This window comes from Alexandromys fortis, unplaced genomic scaffold (assembly GCF_014885135.2).
Source record: "Alexandromys fortis isolate MF-2015 unplaced genomic scaffold, M_Fortis_MF-2015_v1.1 scaffold_253, whole genome shotgun sequence".
In the NCBI taxonomy this organism is placed as follows: domain Eukaryota; kingdom Metazoa; phylum Chordata; class Mammalia; order Rodentia; family Cricetidae; genus Alexandromys; species Alexandromys fortis.
This window is the reverse complement of record NW_026068124.1, coordinates 115237-133638: the sequence shown is the minus strand read 5'-3', so window position 1 is coordinate 133638 and position 18402 is coordinate 115237. Positions and strand designations below refer to the sequence as shown.

General features: G+C 42.3%; 1 protein-coding gene across 1 annotated transcript in view; it reads left to right on the top strand.

Annotated features, from left to right (window-relative positions):
- Positions 1-6633: 6633 nt before the first annotated feature.
- The window catches only part of Stt3a (STT3 oligosaccharyltransferase complex catalytic subunit A), a 31015-nt gene continuing 19246 nt past the window's right edge, over positions 6634-18402 (top strand). The window contains exons 1-6 of the mRNA XM_050125711.1: positions 6634-6785; positions 9205-9331; positions 10457-10517; positions 15332-15453; positions 15800-15982; positions 16826-16901. Of these exons, the coding sequence (XP_049981668.1) occupies positions 6681-6785; positions 9205-9331; positions 10457-10517; positions 15332-15453; positions 15800-15982; positions 16826-16901 (674 nt within the window). The 5' untranslated portion in view covers positions 6634-6680. The remainder of the gene's footprint in view (positions 6786-9204; positions 9332-10456; positions 10518-15331; positions 15454-15799; positions 15983-16825; positions 16902-18402) is intronic.

Below are 18402 nucleotides of genomic sequence, written 5' to 3'. Positions count from 1 at the left end.
TGTTGGCAGGGCATGGGTGACCTGGCCCAAGGCAGTGGATGATGGGTGGTACTGGAGAACCTCTCTGGTGATGGAGATGCCAGAGAGCTGGCAGAGAGCTGGTGGGCTGACTAACTCAGCTACCACCCAGGTCCAGATCCAGGTTTATGAGTTGGCCCACCCACCCATCCACCCAGTCTATGAACTGCTGCAGCATGTGCAGATCCAAAGCTGCAAGTTCTCCAAGACAGAGGGCAACAACAGGATAGCCAAGAGGACTCCCAGTGAGGATCCAGTATTGATATTGTAGCAGAAGCCAGAGACCTCGAGCCGTACCAAGGACACTGCAATGAACGTTTACAAGTAAAGATGTATGGACTAAGAGTATACTCTGTGATCACTGTGGTACACTACAGCTTCCATAACGAGATTTTAAAAAAATGTTTAAAACTTTATTGGGGGAGGATGGAAGGGCAGAGGGAAGATATGAAGATATGTGTGGGTTTGGGGTGCATGATGTGAAATCTACAAAGAATCAACAAAAAGTTAAAACATGGACAATTTTAAATAAGAGCTGTGGTATCCAAGAACAGAGAGAACCAACATTTCTCTAACAAACTTCAGAAAAATCGAAATTGTAAAATTACCCCAGGATCCAAAACTAGCATTTGGAGTCAGACCAAAAGTGTAAAGCAGGAAGAATAAAAGGAAACATGAGATTACTAAAGATGACTCAGTCACCAGGCTTCTTTCTCAAGAACATACTGGATAACTGAAAATAAAGCCAAAATGCCTGGAAAATAGTCTATTATGAGAGGGAGGGAGGAGAGCTAGTGAACAAAGGGGGGGTGCTGACTTTATTCCTAAAACTGTTTGGGGGTATGTTCTTTTCAAAATATTTTAGATTTAGAATTTCATACATGTATATAATGAATTTTGATGATATCCATCCCCTCCCTCCATTTGGCTTTTTTGAGACAAGATCTCATGTAGCTGAGCCTGGACCTTAAGTTCTTCACTAGCCTCCAACTCCTGATTTTTTTGCTGCCACCTGTGTTCATAAAATTCTAATTGCATGCTATTCAGAACAAAATACAGGCATTTTCAAGCATGTGAATGTATTGTTTGCTTTTTCTTTTATATTTTGTAATTTCCAAATTCAGCCTTTCTGAATAAGTTAGTTGAAAAAGAGTCCATAAAAATGCCCCCCCCAAAAATCCCCAAAGACACCGTATTAAAACAAAACAGCCAACCAGCACGAAGCAGCAGTGCAATCGGTAAGTACCCCAACAGCCAAAGTGACACACGCTTGTCATCCCAGCACTTGTGAACCAGAGGTAAAAGATCAAGAATTCAAGGTCATTCTCAGGTGCACATTGAGTTCTACAACTCTGACGACATTAAACTGTCACGGAAAGACAAAAATGGGCTAGTGAAATGGCCCAGTTGTTAAGAGCACTTGCTGGTTTTGTAGAGAGCCCAGGTTCAGTCCCTACCCCTAACATGATGGCTCATAATCATCTGTAACTCCGGTCCAAGGGGACACAATCCTATCTTCTAGCTTCATGGGCACCAAGCATTCATGCACACACACCCCAGCAGGACAAACATTCTATACACAAGATAAAAATTTAAAAAAAAACCTTCTGAAATAAAACAAAATTCCCAAACAACAACAAAAACACCCCACCTCCCCAAAATAAAAGACAGGGGATGGGGAAATCTCAATAATATAGCTCTGAAACCCACTTTGAGAGAGGAGTTCTGTGCCCAGTTTTCCAGAAGAGGGCATCGTACACATGGAACAGAGCAGCTTAAGGGGTGTGTTCAGCCAGTATATGGAGGTTAGAGGACATTCTTCAGGAATTAGCTCTTGCCTTCTACCTTGTTTTGAGGCAGGGTCTGTCTTGTTTCTGTTGCTTTGCTGTGTACCCCATGGTTAGCTGGTGTCTGAGATTTTTGGACGATTCCCTTGTCTATTTCCCAAGTCCCATTTTTTTCCCCCAGAGGAACTCTGGTATTACATATGTAGGCCACTGCAACCAGAATTTTTGTTGGTAACTCAGGCTTTCACAGCAAGTATGTTTACAGAGACGTTTCAGGGACCCTGCACCTCTTCTCATCAATGACAGTGTTATATGTAAGTTCCTTCATTCTCTCCAGTTCTAGGGATCAGATGCTGGAAGGGCCTCATACATGCTAAGCAACTGCTCTACCATTGATTTACACACTAAGGCCAGTGAAGTTTGAATGTTAAATATCTCCCAAAGATATACATAAGTATTTTTAATATAAGGACTGAAAGCTTAGTTCCCAGCCTATGACACGTAGGAAATGGAGGAACCTTTACTAGTTAGGGCTTAGTGTGTAGCAAGTCTTTCTCTGTCCCACCAGCCAGCTCCCAAGTAAATGACACAAGAGATTTCTTACTAATTAATTACAAAAGCTCTGCCTATAGCTTAGGCATGTTTCTAACTAGTTCTTATTACTTAAATTAAGCCATTTCTATTAATTTACATCGTACCATGTGGCACATGGCTGTTACTTCTGCATGTCCTGCTTCCTCTGTATCTGGCGGGTGACTCCCCCTTCTTCCCAGCATCCTCTGTGCCTAGAAATCCTGCCTAGCTATTGGCAATTCAGCTTTAATTAAACCAGTCTGATGACGTATATTTACAGTGTAATCATACATCTCAGAACACTAGTGGAAGTAATTTGGGTCCCTGGGAGTATGTCTTCAAAGGGAATACTAGAGCCCCAATCTCTCGTTCCTCTCTTTTTCAGCTGCTATGAAGTGAATAGGTCTATATGTTGGACTCTTTCCATGGTAACGTTGTGCCAGCATGAACCAAAATAACAGTGACAAGTGATGAGCTTATTTAAGCCTTTCCTTCTTTTAAGTTGATTAACATATTTTCTGTTTTGTTTTGTTTTTTGTTTTGGTCATGGACAGAAAGTTAAGTGCCAACAAGATGGCTCAGCAGATAACGTGAGTTTGATCCTTGCATAGTAAGAAATGATTCCTCAAATTGTCCTCTGACCTCTATATACATGCCATGGCATGTGTCACCATACACACATATACACAGCAAATTATTTTTAAAATTAAAAATGTAAATATACATTTCAGACAAGACAGCTCTCTGTGAAAGTCTTAACTCCTGCATAACATGATTTTTCAGTTTCTATTATATTCTTTATATTATACACAGTAATATGAATTGATGGGGTTCACTATGGTATCTTTATATATGTGCATTGTCTACAGAGAATATTCTCACACCCTTTTAACCTCTCACCCTTACAAAGTATTAGTGATTATTTGTATGCATGTGTTTGTGTGTGGAGTATGTGCCCTTGAGTGAAGTGCCTTCAGTGACTATCAGGTCCCACATAGCTGAAGTTACAAGCAGCTGAGAGTTACATTTAAGTGGGTGCTGGGAATCAAACTTGTGTCCTAAGATTAATGCACACCTTAGCTGACAAGCCATCTCTCCAGCACCACTGCCTGCACTTTTAAAGTTACCACATAGGAGAGCACATGCAATGCTTGCCTTTCTGTGACTGGCTTGCTTTATTTAACACGATGCCATCCAGTTCTATTAATCTTCCTGCAAACAACAGGACTTCATTCTTATAATGCTTCGTTGTGTATGTCCTCCTTAGGATTACCATTGCTGTGATTAAACACCCTGACCAAAGCAATTTGGGTAGGAAAGGGTTCATAAGCTTACACTTCTGCAGAAGGAAGTAAGGACAGAAAGTCAAACAAGACAGGAGCTTGGAGGCAGGAGCTGATGCAGAGGCTATGAAGGAGTGCTGCTTACTGGCTTGCTCCTTATGGCTCTGCTCAGCCTGCTTTCTTAGAGAACCCAAGTCACAGGATGGCACCACTCCCAATGCCTGGGCCCTCCCACAGCAATCATTACTTAAGAAAATGTCCTACAAGCCGGGTGGTGGTGGCACACGCCTTTAATCCCAGCACTCAGGAGGCAGAGGCAGGCGGGTCTCTGTGAGTTCGAGATCAGCCTGGTCTACAAGAGCTAGTTCCAGGACAGGCTCTAAAACCACAGAGAAATCCTGTCTCAAAAAACCAAAAAAAAAAAAAAAAAAAAAAAAAACCCAAAAGAAAAGAAAATGTCCTACAGGCTTACCTACTACTTGATCTTGATCTTTTGGAGGCATTTTCCAACTGAGGTTCCCCCCTTTCAGACAACTTTAGCTTGTGTCAAACTGGCATAAAATTAGCCAGCATAGTATGTACATGTATGTCTTTTCTTTGCCCATTTATCTTTTGGCAGGCACTTAGGCTGATTCACTAAGTAATTGCAAGTAGTGTTGCCAAATATTTTAATAACTGATGGAATAGTAAATCATTGCTTTCTAAAACCACCATCTCAGAACTGAATTCATGTGTAATTTGTAGGCTGATTTATTGTAGTTTTCCTTTTCTCTGTGTTGAGTTAGAATAAAATTTTGTGCAAATTAGATTCCCTGACTTTTCTGATATTTATAGATTAGCTATAATTGTCATCAACTAGTCTGGTATAACAAACTCATCCTGCTTTTTGTTTTGTTTTTGAGAGGAGACAAGGTCTCAAGTGATTCTTACTGGCCTAGACCTCTCTATGTAAACCAAGCTGGCCTTCAACTCATAGAAATCTCCCACTCTGCTCCCCACCATGTCCAGTCTCTCTTTATTAGTAGGAATTTTACTCCAAAAAAAGAGGACATAACTTAGAAAGTTAAATGTAGTGTCTTTTACAAACTTGTTAAAGAAAAAAAAACAGCTTTCAATAATCTCCATATTTTCCCCTCAACAATTTTTTATTCCCTTCAGGGTGAATGTAGACTTATGAAAAGGAAAAACTCCTCAGTGGCAGGGGCTCCAAGGAAGGAACATTTTTTTTTTCAAACATATTTTTGAGGTGCTACCTTTTTTATTAAAAAAAAAAACTTAATTTTTTAAAAAGCTTCTCTTTTCCACCTCTGTTATGAGAGATTTAATCTAGGGTCTTATGTGTGACAGGCAATGTTCCACCACTGAATTACATCATCTGGTCTCAGTTTACTCTTTGAGACAAGGTCTCATGAAATGCACAGGATGGCTTTGAGCTAGCTTGGATGGTCGGCCTTCCACCATGCTTAGGTCAGCATTCTTTAAAAATGGTATTATTATTATTACTCTGTGTATGCATGCAAGCGTGCATATACATGCCAGGGTGGAGGTGCGGTCAGTTCTCTTCTGCCGCCTTTCGTGGGTCCTGGGGATCTAACTCAGATTGGAAGGTTGGCATGGCAAGGTGCAACTATCTTTACCCATCAAGCCGTATCACTGGCTGGAGCATTTTGTTTTCTTTCAAAGATAAAAAATTCTGAGGCGATCTCCCACCATATGACAAATTCAGGCACTGTGATCTTGTGTTTCCCAGGCTCTAGAACTGTGAGAAATTTTTCCGTGTTGTTAGAAATTAAGCTCTGTTTTGAAGACACACTCATTTGAAGGCATGGAAAGTCTTTATGCTTATGATGTCCATCGGAAAAGATGCCTGGAATTCAGCTCTTCCTGCCTCAGGCTAACTTAGGAATGTCGCCATCACAAATGTGCTTTACTGTTGTTCTTGCTAAAATAAAACCGGATGAAATATTTACCATAAAAACAAAAGAGAGCTATTGAGTTGGGTAAAACTGGTCATGAGAACTTTGAGGAAACAGTATTGCAAAGCACTGACTTCAATACGTTGCTCGGTGGTTCCCGTCATTGGAGAGTAAAAGCCAGCGAGCGTCACTGGCACTAAATGCGAACGGTGTCCGGATGCTCTGATCTTTTGGGGAGCCTTCGGTCTGAGGCATGTGAGTTGTGGACATGCTCGTACATCCATGTATATATCGGAAAGATAGGCTTTTGGCTGCTGAAACTGCGCTCAGCAACGTTCTCGGAGGGTCGGGGAGGAAAGAAAGCTGCTCACTCTCGCACTTTTGAGCCGGCGAAGGGTCAAACCTACAAAGCAAGGCTGCCCGCTGATTGCCAAGAGCCGCTGCAGGATTTGCAATGATTTCTGCAGGCCATCGCTGGCTCAGCGGCACGGGCGGTTCTAACAGACCTTTAAGCCTAATAGGGACTTTGACAGAGCCAGGCCTGAAGACAGTGAAAAGCCTCTATCGAAGTTACTAGAACAGGGTCAAAAACAATTCCTAAGCTTATTAGCAGACAAAGCCGGGATCTGGGAATCAAGCCTGCGAGTCTTCATAACAGGTAGGGCAGTCTTCTCTCCTCTCCTTGAACCGTTTACTAGGTAACGGGCCATTTCTACCTTAAAACCAAGCGGCTCTGCAATTCAACCTCTCCGGACGTGGAGCTAGTGGCGCTTTCGCTGCGTATTTCCGCTTCTGGTCATGTGGCTGGGGGTACGGCGGCCGCTCCTTCCCACTGCAACCCCTGCTTAGTCCGCAGACCGACACGTCACTCCTCGGTTCTCAACCAAACTGCTCAGAGCACGCTCTTTCCGCGCTGTCCGCTCCCCTGCGCCGGCCTATCACAGCTCGGCGGGCCCTTATAGTCACGCCTCTAAATTGGCTGAGTGATAGCTAGCTTGACCACTCAGAGAATGGAAGCCCGGCTTGGTCTACGCCTTCGGAATGACAGACAGGATGGTCATCCTATCGCTCCCTCTGAAGTAGTCATCGGCCTGGCCCTGCCAATGCGGAGCGAGCAGGGAGGCGGGCCTTGCCTGCTGTCAGGGTTGGGTGCGCCACTGAACGGATGGCAGGGGGAGCCGAGTGGATTCCTGAAGAGCATCCGCCGGGTGAGGAGGGCCTAGGGCAGTGCTGGAAGATTAGCGGCAGGCGCAGTACAGGGTGATGGCGGGCCCGGACGAGGCGCTGCAGGCCGGCCTGTAATGGTGGGGAGCAGAGCCTGTCCGCGGCCTTGCAGAGGAGGGGGCGTGTAGGGTGGTGTGGGGAGGGACCTCGGGGCACCGGAGCACAGGACCTTCGGAGGAGGGGTCTCGGCAGGGCGCTGCGCTCCGGCAGCGTGGGCGTGGGCCATGAAATCTAAGGGGCTGGCTTGGAGGGAGCGTGCTGAGATGTTGGGGTCGGGGTCTGGGGGGTCAGCTCGGTCAGAGGGTGCAGGAGGCCGTGGAAACGCGTGTAGGAAAACCGGGCCGCCGAGGCTGCAGCCCTGGAACCCAGAGCTGGGGTGGGTCAGGATGTCAAGGCTTGCATGCACGGCTGCGAAGCAGAGAGATGCTGGGCGGATAAGAAAAGCGTTTTTCCCCTTTCTGTCGGCGTGTGGAAATTACCAGAGAACAGGATGAAAACTCTCAGTACTCGACTTTGAATGGCTAGCTGCCTTTACTAGGTCTTTAAGTCCAGGTTTTAGCGCTCTCGCTTCCTCTGCTGACTTGGCAGGTGTGTTGATCCTTGTCAGCTCCGAGGTGTTTTGTTTCCGTTTCAGCTATCTTGGGAGAACAGCTACAAGCCCAAGAGATGGGACTAGAGTTGTTCACTCCCCGGAGATAGTTAAGGGAAAGCCTTCCCTTTGGAATTATGATTAAACACACTAGCCCAAACTGCTCTTCTGGGACAGTTAATTAAAGAAAAGATGCTTGACTTCGCATTGTGATTCTTCGTATTTTCCAGATAGTCCGGTGTTACCCTTTCCTAACTTTTTTTTTCTCCAGTAAAAAAGGAACAAGTAATGCAGTTTTCCTACCCCCCCCTCCACCACAGTTCTCAACAGTGCTAAAGATATTCTCTGTTGTTGCATTCTTTGTCCCTTAGTCCTTAACACAACTATTGTCTATACCTAAGTACCGTCCTGAACTGCCTTTAGATTGTTTCCTTTACTACCGCTTTGACATTTTATTCTGGTTCAGAAGAAAAAAAAATTATATTTTCCCTCTAGATGATTACCTGGTGCTCCGAGCTGTCCTTGAGTTGTTTAAATCATCAGGGTCGTCACAGAGAGGCCTTGAAACACGGTTGTCAGACAGGGGAGCAGATCTGAGCAATTGAGTGTGCATCAGGAAGATGGAAAGACAGTGCACTGCGGATGCTTCTTCTTGAGTGCACGGCTTGCACTTGTATTCGTGCTCAGCCTGTACTTTAGTTGGCGAGGAAGCATCCACACTGGGATTTGGAACAGAAAAAAGCTTGGAGGCATTTGTAGCCAGTCAGTTGAGGCTTGGACTTTAAGGCCAGAAATCATGTCCAATCAGGGATGACTTCTAGTTTTTCTACTTTCACTTCTGTAGGTCGCTTTGGTCTCCACCTTCCCTGCTTCCCTCAGCTCCAGTCCCACCCCTTACTCTTTTAGTGACAGGTTCTCATTCTAATCCAGACTGACCTAGAACTTAACTTTGTATCCAGGCTGAACTCAATTGCACAGCTATCCTCAGCGTCACAGTGTTGGGAGTATGGACACAAGCTAATCATACCTGACTTGTGGTGTGCCCCCGCCCCCATCACTCATTTTCACGAATGCTTTCTTTTTTCTTTAAAAAAAAAAAACTTTTTTGTTTGGCTTTTCCATCTTTTTATTCCTTTCATGCTTCTGCCCCCCTTTTCCCTTTTTCTGCTTGATTCTCATGTCATATTTTTGGCATTGTGCTGTGTACTTTGTAGCTGTGGAAGTAGAAACAGGATTGTGGGTAGAATTCTTTCTTTTTCTTTTTTTTACAGAACATGGAAACCCGGGGCATTTTTGCCTTTTAGGCAAATGCCATGTTGTTGAATTACATGGGAAACCCTTTTAAAGATTTATGGTTAGTCTGGTCTGGAGCTTTTGATCCTTCTGCCTCAGTCTCTTGAGTAGGGATTGAGTCTGGGCTTATAGACATATTGAGTAGTATGATTACTCATTTTTAGTCATTTTTGGCAGGGGAGACAGCATCACTAGGTTACCAGGTAACCCTGACTGGCCTAGAACTTGGGTGTGTAGATCATACTAGCCTGCCTCTGCCTCCTGAGTGCTGGGATTAAAGACATGTGCCACCAAGCCTGCTCCTACCTATTTAGTCTTGACACATAAACCTAATAGTATTTGCTTTCTTGCTAGTACATCAATCTTTAGTCAAAGCTTGGGTAGTAGTATTAGCTCTAATTTCTCTGGTGTTTTTGGAGCTCATCTGTCCTTTATGGTTCTTTCCCACCATAAAAGATTAAAGTAAACTTAAGTAAATACAGGGTACTTAATATCTTTGGTCTTGACTTTTCTCATTTTAGCTATTTGAATATCATCAGTTACCACCCGTTGATGTCAAGATGACTAAGCTTGGATTTTTGCGGTTGTCCTATGAGAAGCAGGACACACTTCTGAAGCTTCTCATCCTGTCGATGGCTGCTGTGCTGTGTGAGTCTGTGTGTGCTTCTCCTTAGAGTTGGAATAATGAAAAAAATTAAAAATGGATTTTATAAACATGACTATTCTTTTAGCAGATTGCTGTTCTTTTTACCATTTCTTGTTGGTAGAATTTGATGAAAACAAAATAACTCAAGAAATATAAAACTTAGGTCTATTGATCATAGGAACAGCAGGAAGCAAGCTCTTTAGGTTTTAGTATTCTCACTGGCTGAAAGAAAGTGGGAGCTGTTGGGTGTTGAATTTTGTAAAAGAATTATCTTCAACTCTGTGCCTGTGATGGTTAATATCGCCAACTTGACAGGATCTAGAATCCGCTAGGAGACAGCCCAGGGCAATGCGGTCAGGCATTATATGGGTTAGGGTTTATTGGGGTTGGAAGGATGACACCCTTCTGTAGACAGGGGTCTCGAACTGAATTAAAAGGAGAACGTGGGAAGAACACTAAGGCCTCTTCCTGATTGAATGCAGTAGGATGTGTTGCACTGTGCTCTGCCCCCCTCTCTGCTCTTAGTGCTCTCACCCTTGAACTGCAGCCAAAGGAAACCTATTCTCCCTTCCACTGTTTTTTCAGGGTCTGTATCACAGCAGCCGGAAAAGGAACTTTGAGGCGGAGTTTGCTCTCTACCCAGATGGGCCTCAACTCCCTCAGCTTCCTGAGGGCTGCCATCTAAGCTCCTTAGTAGTTCTGAAAGCCTTTTGAGGATTGAGTTTTTAAGCCTTTCCCAGCTCTTCATGAGTAATAAGTTGTCCTTTCTTGACATATCTCTTTTTTTGGTCCAAGATTAAAGTAAGGGGAGTGTGTATGCAAAAGGGGTCAGTATATGTAAAAAATGGCCAATTTTGGTATTAGGTGTATGTGATTGTACGGGCTTTGTGTAATACAACACATAGTTAAATGTATCCCATTTAAGTGAAAAAAATGTAGATAGTTTCGTCAGACTTGTTCCTTGTAGGTGGGGAGAAATGGATGGAGACTTCATTTAAGAACTATTCTGCCCTCTCTGTGACTCCAGTGCTAGATAATTTTAGCTTCTCCACAGTGCCACTGTTTATTTTCTGTTGTTCTTTAATGGGATGTTACCAACTAAAATATTCATTCACTGGATTTTGCAGCATTTTCTACTCGTCTCTTTGCTGTCCTGAGATTTGAAAGCGTTATTCATGAGTTTGATCCGTGAGTACCTTTGCTCTGATATGTCCTTCAGGAGGTGTTGAAATTTGTGGGTTTTATATGTGTTTAAATTCTAATCAGTTATCAGTAATGAAGGTGTATTTTCAGTACATTTAAAGGAAGACTCCAAGTTTTCCAAGTGAGTCTTGTCAGCTCAAAAAATGCAATAGACTGTTGTTATGCCTGCTTGCTTGACTGACTAGGCTAAGAGAAACCTGGCTTTCCATTTTGATCAGGAGCAGGAACGTGCATTAAGGGAAAGGGTTCTGGAATACATTAAAGACTATAAAGAATATCACAAGCTGGTGATTGAGTTTTTTGTACTACCCGGTCCCGCATTGTCGAGTAAGAAACGCACAGAGTTCTACACCAATTATAAACTGGTTGGCCTATTAGCTCAGACTTCTTAACTCTTTCTTACATCGTACATTAACCCATTATTCTTGTCTGTGCTAGCCTCTTGGCTCGGTACCTTATATCAGCCAGGACCTCATCTTGCCTCCTCTGTGGCTGGGTGACAACTGCAGACTGAATCTTTCCTCTTCCCAGAATTCTCCTGGTCTTGTCTCTCCACCTGTACTTTCTGCCTGGCTACTGGCCAATCAGCTTTTTATTAAAATACAATTGACAGGGTATAGACCATTGTCCCACAGCAACAAGCCATGAGCTTGAGGTCATAATTTCTTTTTCTACTTATTTATATAGTAGAAATTGGGCTTATTGTTAAATCAAAGGCGTTAAAAATATTAAAGCTATGAAAACTGGGTATTGTGGCAAATGCCTATAATCTTGGACTGTATAGTGTGCTTCTACCTAAAAGGTATTGGAAAAATCAAAATAAATTAAGAATAAAAAACAAATCTGGTCATGGTGACATATTTCTTTAATTCCAGCAGATGGATTTCTGTGAGTTCAAGACCAGCCTGATTTATGTAATGGGTTCTAGGCTAGCTAAGCCTACAAGATTATATAGTGAGTGAGATCCTATCTCAAAAAACAAAAACAAACAAACCAACCAAACCAAAAACACCAAACCAAACAAAAAACAACATGGGGCTGGAGAGATGGCTCTATGGTTAAGCGTGCATACTGCTTTTGCAGAGGATCCAAGTTTACTGCCCAGCCCCCATGTCAGATGGCTCACTACCACTTGGAACCCCAGTTTCAGGGCACCTGAGGCCTCTGACATCCTCAGTCACGTACATAAACACGTAATAAAAAGTCTAGTATTAGATTGAAACCCTCAGTAGTACTAGTACCATTAGCTGGGTGCGCTGGTGCATGCCCATAACCTCAGTACTCTAGGAGCCAAGAGGCAAGAGGATTGTGGCAAGTTGTAAGAGCTCTGGGCACGTAGTAAGTACTAGGCCATCTATGACTACGTAGGAAGACTGTTTCAATAAACCCTGAAATGGGGCATTGATGTGGCCCAGTGGGTAAAGGCACGCTGTTAGGATTGAGTTAGACCCCCCCCCCCCAGAACTCACACTGGACAGGAAGAGTTAATTCTCTTCTCCCTCCACACATATGGTGAGACACCACCTCCCCCATTCCCCTAAAGAAATAAAACTTGTTTTTGGTTTTTATTTATTAATAATTATTTATTTATTATGTATACAATATTCTGTTTGTTTGTATGCCTGCAGGCCAGAAGAGGGCACCAGACCTCATTCCAGATGGTTGTGAGCCACCATGTGGTTGCTGAGAATTGAACTCAGGACCTTTGGAAGAGCAGGCAGTGCTCTTAACCACTGAGCCATCTCTCCAGCCCCTTGTTTTTGGTTTTTAAACCTAACATTTTCTAAGTGCCTTTCTTTTTATCTTTTGAGATACAGGTACAGTTTTTTTTTTTTTTTTTTTTTTTGGTTAAATTTTTTTGTTTTTGTTTTTGTTTTCTGTTTAAGAGAAGACTGGGACTGTGCCCAAAGTTACACATTTACTAGGTGGGAACCTAGATTTGAATGTGGATTTGTCTGATTTCACAGACTGTGTCGTTGCCAGTGTTGACTAAAGTTGAGGCTTATGAAAAAATGTAGAAATCAGAGTCATAGATTCTTGAGTTACTGAATTCTTTTTTTTTTTTTTTTTCCAAGACAGGGTTTCTCTGTGGCTATGGAGCCTGTCCTGGAACTACCTCTTGTAGACCAGGCTGATCTCGAACTCACAGAGATCCGCCTGCCTCTGCCTCCCAAGTGCTGGTATTAAAGGTGTGCATCACTTTCGCCCAGCTGAGTTACTGAACTCTTAAAAACAGTGCATTCATATTTGGTAACACTGCTTTAAAAGTTCAGGCCTGTACTTGGTTTACAGACTTGTCATTTTGTTTTGTGTAGCTATTTTAAAGAATTTGGAGGTATTATATGTTTTTTGGGGGGAGCCCTGAAACCACTTTCCATTTTTTTTCCCATAAATGAGAAGATTTACTCTGCTAGTTAGCTTTGAATGTCAACTTCACTCTAGAATCACCTGAGAAAAGAGGCTTTTGTTGTTGTGTGTGTGTTTTTGAGACAGGGTCTTTCTTTGTACCCTGTCTGTCCTGGAGCTCTGTATGTAGGCCAGGCTAGCCTTGAAACTCAGAGATCTGCTTGCCTCCTGCTTCCTAAGCACTGGAACTAAAAAGTGTGTGCCACCATACCAGGCCTGGGGAGAGAGTCTCGGTGAACTGTCTAGGTCAGGTTGGCTTGTGGGCGTATTTGTGGGGATTGTCTGATTGTTAAGGAGGAAGACTCAGCCCCTTTGTAAGAGGAGTCATTCCTTAGGCAAGCGTCCTGAACAGTTTAAGAGGAAGATAGCTAAGAGCAAGCAGGCAGGCAGGCAGGCAGGTTGGCTGGCAGGCGGGCTGGCCTGTATGAATTCATTTATTTCTCTGCTGACTATGAATGTGACCAGCTGTTTCAACTTCTCTGCTAGCATGGACTGTAACCTAGAATTGTAAGACAAATACTTGCCTTTTCCTTATGTTATTTTTGTGTTAATCTAAGTACATTACTTTTTTTTTGTTTTGCAATAAAAAAATTAAAATATAATTAAGTCATTTCTTTACTTCTTCCTTCCTCAAACCTCTTGTTTTTTTTTTTTTTGTCATAGTGCTATTTTATCATAGCAACAGAAATGAAAGCACAACCTTAGTATTTTTCTTTCTTTTTTTAAATTTTTTATTTATTTTTTTGAGAGAGGTTTTTGTGTAGTACAGGATAGCTTCTAATCTGCTCTGTAGCTGGCCGATGATGACTTTGTATTCCTGATACTTTTGCCTCCATCTCCCAAGTGCTGGAGTTACAGTATATGCCACCATGCCCACAACCTTCTTTTGTTTCTTGATCAAACAGCTTCATTCTTAGACCCTCCAGATAGGCGAATATTGAGGTGAGCTAATCAGGGAAAACAAAGGGTCTGTCTCTAATAGAACTGGAAGACAGTGTACAAATGATTTGACTATTCTTTTTCTAAGGAAGAATCATCCCCAGGGCTTGACCCTAATCCACTAATTTAGACTTCCTCTTTCTTAGTCTGCCTCCTACTGGTAGGTAGTGGACATGATTACGATACATGCTGACTGCCTTCTAGAACCCTCATCTTTTCTGTATCTCTGACAATTACCAAAATAACACTTCTGTGTGAGGAACAGAAGACAGAGCTTTATGCCATCTGCTGCTTCTCTTACCTCAGCTACCAAAACTTGACCAAGGAGAAAAATAGGGCTAGGGAGGTGGGCTGGGAAGTCATCATCCATAGTTGGAGACTCCATTTATTTATTTGGTTTTGCTCCACATCCTCTTCTTTAGGGAAATGCTTACACAGCCTGGTTCTAAAAAACTGTTTTTCCATGTATAGTTCTTAACATTTCTTTTCTTTTTTTTTTTTTTTTTTTTTCAAGACAGGGTTTCTCTGTGGTTTTGGAGCCTGTCCTGGAACTAGCTCTTGTAGACCAGGCTGGCCTCGAACTCACAGAGACCCGCCTGCCTCTGCCTCCCCAGTGCTGGGATTAAAGGTGTGCGCCACCACCGCCCGGCTTCTTAACATTTCTTGTCTAGTACTTTGTAATGTAATGTATGTTTGCTTCAGTGTATGTGGTGTTCAGACATTTGAAATAACATGAGTGAATCTTGTTAGAAGTTTAAACACTCATTAGGAAGTTCTTGTTATCATGTGGATTAAATTTTTTCTCATCTTACATATGCTATTATACCAATATCTTTATAGATGTTCATTACTTTTTTATATTTATATTTTTACTTATTATGTATACAATATTCTGTTTGTGTGTATGCCTGCAGGCCAGAAGAGGGCACCAGACCCCATTACAGATGGGTGTGAGCCACCATGTGGTTGCTGGGAATTGAACTCAGGACCTTTGGAAGAGCAGACAATGCTTTTAACTTCTGAGCCATCTCTCCAGCCCCTAGATGTTCATGTGCTCTTGTGTGTGGTAGAGAAACAAAATGTATTCTCAACACTTGAAAAGGGCCAAATCTCATGCGTTAGAGGTTTTGTCTTCTGGGTGCTTGAATTTTTTTGCTGACTTTATTATCTACCACAAGCTAGCCTGCTGAAGTAACCTGTTTGAATGCTTTGTATGGACATTAGACTTCAAGTTCATTTTCTATAGAAAAAGAAGCACTGCTTTAATTGATACAAGTGTAGAACAGAAATATTAGCTAGTATAAATGATTTTCATAACATAATTTTTGGTAATAAAATTTATTCACGCAATGCTGTGTTCTTTAGTAGCATAATCTGAAAAATAAGCTCTTTGTAAGTAAAACACATTTGAGCACAGAGATTCCGGGGACATGGTGCTTGCTTTCTTGTTCTAGGTACTTTAATTATCGGACTACCCGGTTTCTGGCTGAGGAAGGGTTTTATAAATTTCATAACTGGTTTGATGACCGGGCCTGGTACCCCTTGGGTCGAATCATTGGAGGAACAATTTATCCAGGTGAGGGGGACAGAATTTGTTGTTTGTAAGGACAATGTTGTGTTTATATGCTGTGAGACAGCTTTGTTTCTGCAGGCTTCATTTCAGAATACTTGTAATTTCATTCTGATTATAGATTCCCAAAGTGGATCTTATGGAGAACATGTGTGCGATAGTGGAGATGTGGGGAGGGGAGGATGTCTTATACATTCTAAATAGAATAGATGTAGAAACTTAGTATAGTTACTATGATAGTATTTCTGGCAGTTTGTCAAAACCTGTGCTGTTACTTTAGTGAAATTTGGATTGACCCTTTTCTTATTTTCTTACCAGAACAACCTAATGGGGTTACTTTTTCCTGTTTCAGGCTTAATGATCACCTCTGCTGCAATCTACCACGTACTCCATTTTTTCCATATCACCATTGACATTCGGAACGTCTGTGTTTTCTTGGCCCCTCTCTTCTCCTCCTTCACCACCATCGTTACATACCACCTTACCAAAGAGCTCAAGGTAAAGGATTTGAGTGACAGGAAGCTTGGGAGTGAATGTTGTTGAGCCTGTAGTAGATGCTGGAGGCTTGGAGGAATCTAGAGTCTTAGAGGGTCAGGGAGTGTTGTGACACTTACAGGGAAGATGTACAAACATCTACTCACCCCAGATAGGGAACCAAAGACCAAGGTAAGGATACCTCCAAAATCTCACAAAAACTGGAATGTCAGAGCTTACTGTAGGGCTTGCAAGCAGCTTGACAGATTGGATAATGTGTGTCTTCCAAGCAGCTTTGGTTTGTTTGGGCCTCTTACATGCAGCTTGGCATGTCTGAGACTCTTCTAGGCTGCTCTACTTGTCTCTGAGCAGTTCTTACTGTTTGTATAAAACGGGGAGCCAGGGGCTAGTGAATCTGGTTTGTTTTAGGAACTTCCTGAAGCTTTTGAGTTGTTTACTTTCTGCAGGTTGGAATACTTCCTTTAAAACAGGTTCTGAACCTGTTGGTTGTGACCTTTTGGCAAACCTCTGTCTCTAAAAATATCTACAATATGATTTATAACAGTAGTGAAATTACAGTTATGAAGTAGCAATGAAAATAATTTTATGGTTGGTCACCACATCGTGAGGAACTGTACTAAAGAGTCGCACTAGAAAGGTTGAGAAACCACCTCTTTAGAATATCTTTAGTCTTAAGGAGCATCCCATTAGGGTGACTTGTTAGATTTTGAAGGAAATTGGAAACTCCTACATAGTGGGGAGCTAGAGGCCAAAGACATTTGTTGAACCGAATTAGTGGAGAGTATGCGCTTTATTATCATTTGCAGCTGTTTGCCCTTTTAAGGTTTTCAGGTTTCTTGTTGACTTTGATTCTTTGCACTCTATTCTTACTCTGTGGCTGTAGTGTTAGGGAGGTACCTGAGAGGTGATAAACTAGTAGGAAGGCTTGAGAAGCCAGGTGCAGCTGGGAAGACTGAAAGGTTGGCTGTTAACCTCTCAACTTTACAGACCTCCTCAATCTGGGTAGATTGTCACTTTTTTTTTTTGGTTTTTCGATACAGGGTTTCTCTGTGGTTTTAGAGCCTGTCCTGGAACTAGCTCTTGTAGACCAGGCTGGTTTTGAACTCCCAGAGATCTGCCTGCCTCTGCCTCCCTAGTGCTGGGATTAAGGGCGTGTGCCACCACCGCCCGGCAGATTGTCACTTTTTTGTTGCGTTTTTGAGATAGGATTTTCCTCTGGAGCCCAGGCTGGCCTCAGAATTTTGTCTTCCTGTCTTCGCTTTCTAAGTGCTGGGATTACATGTGTTTGCTGTCATGCCCAGTTCTTTGTTTTCTTTTAAAGTCAAATAATGTTAAACTTTGGTTGTAGAAGTGGTGGGTTTTTTTTCTTTCTTTTTTTTTTTTTTAAAATATTTTTATGGTTTATTTAACTTTATTTTATGTGCATTGGTGTGAAGGTGTCAGATCCTGGATCTTCTGACAGTTATGAGCTGCCATGTGGGTGCTGGGAATTGAACCCCGGGTCCTCTGGAAGAGCAGTCAGTGCTCTTAACCACTGAGCCATCTCTCCAGCCCTCCCCCCCTTTTTTTGTGATGTGCAGTCACTGTTAGAGGAGGGGGCTAATAAGTTTGATAGCTAAATGGTCCATTCTGATGCAAATACTGGCTTTTATTTATTTTGTTTTTAGACAGAGTCTTACTGTATAGTCCTGGCTGATCTCAAACTCACACAGATTTATCTGCTTCTGCCTCTGGAGTGCTGAGATTAAAGGTGTGTGCCTCCATATCCAGCAGGCTCTGGTTTTGACAGCTCATGTAATTGTTATTATTTTCATTATTATTATTTTGGGAGGACAGGCTGTTATGTTGTCTAAGCTGATCTTAACTCACTGTGTAGCCAAGGATGATCTTGTGTGTCTGATCTTCTTATTTAATCCCACTGTCTCCCATTATAGGCATGTTTGGTTTATGTGGTGCTAGGGATCAAACTAGGGCTTCAAGCTTGCTCGGCATGTGAGTATCCTGTCAGCTGAGCTTTATCCCTAATTATTCTCCTATTACCCGTTTTTTGTTTTTTCCCTTAGAAAGGATCATGTTGTGTTACCTAGATTGGTCTTGGGTTTTTAACCCTCTTGCCTCAATCTGCTGAGATGATAGGTCCTTTCCATTACTCTGTCTCAGCATATTTGTACTCAGTATTAGATTTGGTATTCTCATATGGAGTTGACTAAAGTTTGTCTTTGTTGTGCTATGTGCATTTCCAGTATCCTATATCGACCTTGGAAATTTTTTTTTTTTAAATGTACCTGGTTTAAGTTACTCTTTCTTTTTTTTTTTTTTTAAGATTTATTTATTATGTGTACAGTATTCTCAGTGTTCTGTCTGCATGTATGCCTGCAGGCCAGAAGAGGGCACCAGATCTCATTACAGATGGTTATTAGTCACCATGCGATTGCTGGGAATTGAACTCAGGACCTCTGG